General features: G+C 28.7%; 2 protein-coding genes across 2 annotated transcripts; one reads left to right on the top strand and one right to left on the bottom strand.

Moving 5' to 3' along the window:
• Nucleotides 1–3,115: 3,115 nt before the first annotated feature.
• Nucleotides 3,116–4,149, top strand: LOAG_10562 (hypothetical protein; the record flags this gene model as incomplete). The annotated part of the gene is made up of 4 exons (XM_003146086.1): nucleotides 3,116–3,181; nucleotides 3,396–3,486; nucleotides 3,646–3,758; nucleotides 3,976–4,149. The coding sequence occupies 4 exons, from the start codon at nucleotides 3,116–3,118 to the stop codon at nucleotides 4,147–4,149; spliced, it is 444 nt and encodes a 147-aa protein (XP_003146134.1).
• Nucleotides 4,150–4,929: 780 nt separating this feature from the next.
• Nucleotides 4,930–7,855, bottom strand: LOAG_10561 (hypothetical protein; the record flags this gene model as incomplete). The annotated part of the gene is made up of 6 exons (XM_003146085.1): nucleotides 4,930–5,216; nucleotides 5,746–5,959; nucleotides 6,327–6,866; nucleotides 6,997–7,085; nucleotides 7,417–7,556; nucleotides 7,710–7,855. 6 exons carry the CDS (start codon nucleotides 7,853–7,855, stop codon nucleotides 4,930–4,932), a joined length of 1,416 nt encoding a protein of 471 aa, XP_003146133.1.
• Between the last annotated feature and the right edge of the window lie 494 nt (nucleotides 7,856–8,349).

The raw sequence follows: 8,349 nt of genomic DNA, 5'->3' as shown, positions 1-8,349 counted from the left end.
TTTCATCACTTCCTATATTTTATACATTTTTGTATTTCACGTTCTTTTACTTATAAAATATTGCAGTTCCATACATTCCCTTTTTAATTTCAAGTTGCAGTCAATCATTAATTTTGAAATTATCATTTCTGTTTTCGAAATCTCACTCATTTTAATCATAGAACTAGAAATAAATGCAACGATATCGTGGTTTTTTTTTTTTTTTTAAAAAAATTGTGCTGTTGATTTCTACACTTCCCACTTATGAATAAAGGTTTCTGGGTTTGTATCAATTTGGAATTCAACTCTTTTTTGAGAACAAAGTTTTGTATATCATTAAGGTTGAAATTATGTTAGCTAGTTGGAAGTGCCAAATATTTGAAAAGGTTGCAACAAGAGAGATTGATGGAAAACGAAAAAAGTTCTCTTAAGAAAGGAAACTTTCTTTAAGAAAGAAAACTTTCTAATATATCAATATCTGCTCCAATTTAGTATGCTTCGTTTTCAAAATTTCCTTTCATATCCATTTCAGATTGCCTTTCCATTCCGGATTTAGAAATAATTGCTAGTAGGACAATTAAATTGGATGTGACAAATTAAAAACGTGGCATAATCAGATAGGTAAGTGTTGCGAAATGCGTGAAATTTCTGCATATTGAATTTGTCGAAAAATTATGTGACTCATCTTGAAACTTCAAAGAATCGATAGATATGAGCAAGAAAAAATCTTTTTAACAGTTTATAATGCTTGTAGAAATAAATTATTAAATTCACAATTCCTGTTTATAAGAAGTTTATTCTAAGAAAAATTTTCGATAAATTGGAAATTTTATTTGTATTATCACTGAGTGGTTAGTTAAGGAGAACTATTTTGATCCGATTAATCTCTTCTGTCAATTGTTCAACAAGCAGAAAATGAACTTAAATCTTACTTTTGCATCAGATATTTTTGTTACGAAATGTTAGTACAAAATTTTATCCTTTTCTTATTTTTCTAGCCATTTTTGCATATAACCTCTAATCACTTAAGCACTTGAAATGATTAATTTGCGTCTAAAAATGATTCACTTTTATTTAATTACTATTTTCCCTAAAATCTTATGTCAGATTAATGGTCCACAACAAAAAAAATGACTGAAAGTGGAATTTGATTTATTGCTTTATTGCTTTGTGAAAGTATACTGAAGATAAAATTTCCATCCACTTTTTATTTTTATTTTTAACAGTAAACAGGGAAGCAATTAGCTTTTTTTTTTATTCTATATTCATTCTGCATTTTGAATGATTCTCTTCCTCTTCTAAATGCTTCCTTTCATTTAAACTGCTATTTGTATAAATTTAATATTTTAAAATGAACTTCCCGTTCCTTTTCAACCATTCCGCGAAAGTATCTATATATTATTTATAATCGATGTTATACTTTGCTTATCTATCCACATCTTTCGTAAGGCGGCTTTTTGATCATTTTTTGCGCTTAATTCAATGTGACTTTTTTTCATAATTGAACATCACCTTTTTATATATTTGATGCCATTCTCTTAAACAAAAGCGACTTACTTTAACTCCTTTTAGTTCCCTTTGATATCACCAATATAATATACACCAATACTTTATTATAATATTCCTTTACTATATATATTCTATGTTTGAATTCGAAGAGAAATTTTATTTGCTGTCACATCCTCCAAATTCTTCTGATAGGAGCAAATTCATCGATATGATCGGTATAATACACAATATTAGCCTTTGGTAAAGTTGAAAAGTTACTTGCCTATGAAGTATATATCCTTTTCCAAGTACTGTAGTTTGACTTACATGTACAACGATTTTTGAGGTCATTATATCGCCGTATAAAAAAAAGTATTAGTGTAATGCATTCCTTCATTTTCTTTCTTCTTTTATTAAGCAAAATATCCAAAAAGACCACGACGAAAAAGTGTTTCAAAGTTTGTAGATTAAAAAAAATTTTAGGGAATTTCTCATTGTGGCACTTTTTTGTGTATTAGCTTTTTACTTGTTGGAAAAAAATTGTAATCTAACAATTTCACAGATTAAACAGTTTGAAAACATAATGAATTATATTAATTGTAAATAGAACTCAGTCCTTGTTAAGGTCCTCCATTGATTTAAATTCACTTTATTTGAAATCTAAAATTTAAATTGAAACTATCGCAAAAAAAACGTCCTTGCAGCATTTTCGAAATGGAAAATGTCTCAAGCTAAGTTCGGTGTTTAGATACTGTCGATGTTGCATTCTTTTTTTTTCGACAGATCATAAATTTTTGATAAATGAATCATGGGTGACATTTACAAGATGGTTGTGTTAATTTTCGCCACGAAATCAATGAATTGTTATAATTTACAGCTGAGTTAAATATCATAACATGTTTGAAACGGAGCGCAATGAGATGAAATTAACGATTTCAAACAAACTTCGCAATTGCTAAAAACCGCTGCCTTTATTCTAGTTCCCAAAATGAAAATTCAAATAATTAATTGAATAATCAGAACTACTGGAATTTGAAAAAGTTGAAGCAAATATTCAAATAATTTGCATTATTACCACCACAAATTAGATTTATGTATTGAATAACATTCAATCGCAATGTTTTCATTTGCTCATAAGCCAAAGTCAAAGGTATGTTTCTAACAATACACTTATTTTTGTCCCTATTTCTTCCAAAAAATGTTTTCTTTTTTAAATTTCCATTGTCCAGAGCGCTTTCGTTCTAAATAGCTTCGAATTTTCATTGTAGTTTTTTTTTTTTTTTTTTTTTTGAAGAAGAAGAATTACTTTCTATGTCTAAACACTGTCCGGAAACCAAATATGGCAAATTGAATCAATTTCCGATAGAAGTTTTTCAGGAGATGTAGAGAAAAAATCAAATTTCGAAAAAATGTGATATTTAGGAAGTAAAATTTTGTTTCCTTCTACCTATCAATTTCCCCTCTTTCCTTTCCAAAAAAAAAGGCTACTTAATATGTGAAAAGGTTCCCTTTTTGATCCCACAAGTAGAAGTACATCAAATAAAAGAATTATTAATATAAATTTAATTTAACTTGTTAAAAATTTCTGTTAAAAAACTGTTGTAATTAGCCAGGCAATGATGTCCGAAATGAATTAAATGAAATCAAAATGATTTGTGCGCATCATAAAGCATTATGTCAAAATTTCTTGCAATGGAAAGTTGATATTGATGAAGTAAGTCACTGGAAGACGTATTTTATTACTTATTGGATATTTAAACTTCCAAAATGTTCACCAGTTGTTCTTGTCAGTTCATTAACTTGATGAGAGGAAATTAGCTGTATCATTTTATGAATTTGTGAAATGTCATCAAATTTAAGATTAAAATTCAAATTTAAATTATCATATAGCACAAATATCTGTATTTTTGTTTAACTTTGTATTACAGAACGATGCACAACTGAAAATCCTAAATGAGGCAGCTGTGTCACTTCGTGAGCGGCATCAGAGCATAACAGCGCAGTTGTCCAAAGGACCAGGTGTTCTCCATAGGTGTTATATGGACAAATTATAATGTCCTTTAAAAAAAAAGAAAAAGTTGAATTCTATAACAATTACAAGCTTTTAGATTATTTTATTCATCAATCATTAATTAAGCCTAATGAAAATGGAAAGATAAAAAGATTTTCTTTTTCCAGTAGATTTTCAAACAGTGATACAGTTGGAGGACGAAATTAGAAAGGTCGAGGCACAGGTGAACATGTGGATACGGGAATTGGCTGAAATTAATAAAGCACGAACTAAACTTGAGGTATTCTCGATATTTCTTGCTTAATACAAGCAGTGTGATTTTTTTAAAAGTTCAAAAGTACGATCAAAGGATGTTTATCATTTCCGCCGATCATACCTTTGAATTTTTCAATATGACCAAAGATGAAGCTGAATTTCATTTCTGTGCTATCTTATTTATTCTCTACCTGATATTTTTTGCAGCTAATTTGAACATTACACTTTTTTCTCGATTACAGATGAAGTTTGTGTGTTTACGATCGGATATACGCTTGAATACGGTGAATATTGAAGTAGCAAATGTGGATATCGATCGAATTGAATTAGACTATCGTCAAATGTGGAATGATTGCTTGTATAACGATGATAGCAATGATGATAAACCTATTAGTAACGATAACTGCCATAATTAATTTATTCCTGTTTATTATTGCTATTACCATTTATCACCTCAATATTTGCTGATAATGATCAGATTATTATTAGCTCATTGTTTATTTTTTGCCACAAAATTAAATTATCTTTTCTATCTGTCTATAATAATAACCTTTTCAATCATATAGGTTTATGTAAATTAATAAGGTTCATTTGCATCAAATATTTTTCTTTCATTCAATTTGAATCGGAATTTATTTTGATATTTAAAATTTTTTCAGTTTATCTTATCAACTAATCACTTCCAATTACTTCGTCATAATGTAACGAAAAAGATGCTACATCTGTGATCGTTCCAAGTGAACTGATATGACTTGTTGAAAAGGAACTTTTGTAAAATTTTTTTGCTTGATCATATTTGTCGTAGACTTGCTCCATTGCTTTGACAATTATCCGGTAAATTATTTTTCCCATCATCAAAAATCATTCAATGAAATTCGTATGTTAACAATTAATTGATTGCTAATTAAATTATTGCAATAAAATTTCTTCCGAATTTCTAAAATTGTCAGGATGGGAAAAAAACTGCCATGCAATAGTTTTCCAAATTTATAATTGCTTCATTCACTATTCACATTTCTCTTATTAACTCTTTGTCATTAAATTAATGGAAATTTTCCTGTAAATTAAAACGAAACAATTAATTGTTTATAAATAATATGAGTGAATGAAAAAAAAAGAAATGCGCAAATGGATTTAATCAATAATTGCGCATATTTGTGAGTTTAGTTGAAAGTTGAAAGAAAATCTGATCAGTGTCAGCTAATTCTCCTACAAACATTACGAATGATATTATAGCCAGTAGGACATTTGCATATCTGTCTTGAGCATACCGAATATCCCATACATTGGATAGTATACATACAGAATTGGCCTATTTTTACTAAAGTATGACAAACATTGTCAAAGATATAAACAGTAGATGTGGGACACTGAATTAATGACGGCAAACATTTGCTACCAGTGAATACCGTACCATTATTACATTGACAAGTTTGGATATCAGAATTGCTCGAACTTGTTCCTGGCATACAACTTGCCGATTCTGCAACTTTTTTCCATTTCAATTAATTCATTCAATTATTTACATTTAAGGGATAAAAACAATGCAAATATTTCAGAAATTAAAATTTGTCAACATAACGTTGACATGTTGACATGAAGTATTGCATAAAGGACAAGAAGAATTAAAGAGAAAGTGAAAGTTGTTTTAAAAATTTAAACTTTTTATCGTCAACACAATAGACATTTATGTTATGAAATTGCATGAAAAAAAGGAGGAAGTAAATATTGTCATCAAAGATTAAGTTGTTAATATAGTTGATTGATTTGTGAATCAAATGCAGTGATTATGAGCCTTTTTATGATTGGAGTTTAAATTGATATAAATATTTGGAAAATTTTTTTGGAAAATTTTAAGTATTTTTTAAATTGATATAAATATTTAAATTGATATAAATATTTTCCTTGATATAAATATTTGGAATATTTATATCAAGGTTTGATTCATAAGTACTTTTTCAAAACTTTTAATTGGAGAAATTCAAAATTAAAACAAAAACTCCAAAACAAACCAATGCATTGAGAATCATCTTGGCAAGTCATTCCAATAGAAACAGTATCAAGACATGAATTATTGACGGAAACCTGATACGGTTGACATTTCGAGTTAATGACACAGGTATCATTTGATTTAATAGTACCCGATGGACATGTACATTTACCTGCTTGACAAACTGCATTCCCTTCACACTGCTTTGTATAATAGCAAAACTCACCAATTTTTGCCTGCATAATTTATCTATTATTATTACTAAGTAACTAATTGAGTGAATAAGCCAGTTAATTAAATTTTTGCAATTTGTCAATTTATTAAGATATCATTTATTGCAATTTAAATGACCACACAAAACAAGAGAATATATGTTGAAAATTTCCAACATACTCAAAATTTTATGCTTAAAATAAGAGAGTTATTCTCATTACTACGATTATCTCATGATATAGGATCATTGATTGATTCAACAGTAACTGCATTATTAAAGATTTAAAAAAATTTTTTAGAAAAATTATGACTTAAAAAAATAGTAATTAGAAAATTAAAGATTTGAAATTTTTGAATTTTCATAAAATATAACATTCGGATAGAACATACCGTCTTGAAACATATCTTACTGATCATAACTTCATTACTGCTGCATTGTTCTTTGATGCATAACCCATCTCGCACTACAGTATCACTAGGACATCGACATGTTCTGCCGACACATGTAGAATAACCTTGACATTGTTCTGTGAACTTGCATTGTTGCCCAATATAAGCTATATCCCAGCAACTTTCATCAATGTATATCTGTCCAGTAGGACATAGACCAGATGGTATGCAGATATTATTTTGAGATACGGTACCTGGTGGACAGGTACAAATACCATTTTGACAAGTTGAAATTGATGTACATTGCTTAGTAAACTGACAGTGCTGTCCGATATTAGCCTGCGAATAACACTGCCCATCTATTTGAACTTGATTTTCGTCACAACGTTGTTGTTTTTGACATCGACCACTTTGGGCAATTGTATCCTTTGGACAAGTACAGTAATTGTTGTAACAAACGGAATCACCTAAGCAAACAGCTGTATCAATACAGTATTGACCAATTTTAGCAAACTCATAGCAATGGCCGTTTATCATAACCTGAAATTAGGAACATAGCAATGACCATTTATCACTACCTAAAATTAGAGACATCAAAGTGGTTGAGAGTTTTTGTGCTAAAATAATTTCCGGATTTTCACTTCCAGTTTCCACCAGTGTAACGTCATACCTGATTATTACTGCATTCCCTTGAAGGTCTGAGATCTTGAACACAATACTTCTTTACTTGAATATATCCATTGGAGCATATGCATTTACCTAATTGAAAATTAAGATTCCAAAATAGGTCAAATTGAATTGAAGAACATTCGTAAAAATTGCATAAGGTCAGTTTAGTAGGAATTAATTGCTATTTTTACTAGCAAGTGCTGATTATTAATGCATATTCAATTACAACAAATTGTAATCATTAATTCATGATTAATATAAAAACTGAATGTTCACTCAAATAAATCTCTTTTACTTACATACATACTTTTTTTGGGAAGATAAAAAGCAAAAGTGATAAAAATTTGTAAAGTTGACTTTAGTTGAATTGAATTAATTAAAGTTTTTTAATGTAAAAAAAAAAATTTTTGCCCAAATTTACCTTCACGACATGTCGAGGCTGCAATACACTGCAAATTGTCAATACAATCTTCACCTGGTATTGCTAAATCTAAGCATTTCCCTTTTATGTAAGTTTGATAGGTATCACATTCTTCGGCTTCATTACGCCGAATACAGTACCTGTAAAATAATAAAAAAAAAATAAAGTAAGGGAGAAACTACCCAATAATTATGAAATTGTATTAAGGGAATATATCTAAATCTATTAGATCAATCGTTTTCATCTCCAATTGATAGCGAAATTCAGTTCAACTAATTAGAAACTTTACCAACCTTGAAAGAAGTTCAGTACCATTAGAGCATCTGCAGTATCCATCCAAACAAGTTGATTCATCTAAACATTGCTCACTAGCAAAACACGTTGCGCCTGGTACGCGTCTTTTGACACATCGTCCATTAACCTCAAAAAAAGAAAACATTGACTATCAATTAGATAAATGATTATCACTGGATACATGATAAATGTAATAGCTTGTTTTATTACAATTTCGATTGCTTACTATAATCATGCAATTTGATTAAAATTTAAGGATGTGCAATTTAATTATAAATCAGTGGAAGTTGTCTGTAATGTATTGTATTCAAATTTTTTCTATTATAATTACATACCACTGAAGAAGAAGTAAAAAAAGACAGAATACATTAATTGGAAAATGTAATACATATACAAATACATTAGTCAATTTAGCAAACTTGAGATAAATTCTTTTTTTAGAAATATTCTTACTGTGATAGTTTTGATAAACTTATTGTGTTTTTGCTATAATATGAGCTTGTTATTTGCCAATAATTTAATGATTTTATTGTTGTTATCATTAAAATTTTTTGGTTATCAAAACTGCCATCAATTTTTATGAGTTATACCACTGAATGTTCAAAAAAAAAAAAAAAAAAAAAAGGAATACAATACAAA

Source organism: Loa loa, assembly GCF_000183805.2.
Source record: "Loa loa unplaced genomic scaffold supercont3.13, whole genome shotgun sequence".
In the NCBI taxonomy this organism is placed as follows: Eukaryota; Metazoa; Nematoda; class Chromadorea; order Rhabditida; family Onchocercidae; genus Loa; species Loa loa.
Note: the sequence above shows the minus strand (reverse complement) of the source record. Positions and strands in the feature narration are given on the sequence as shown.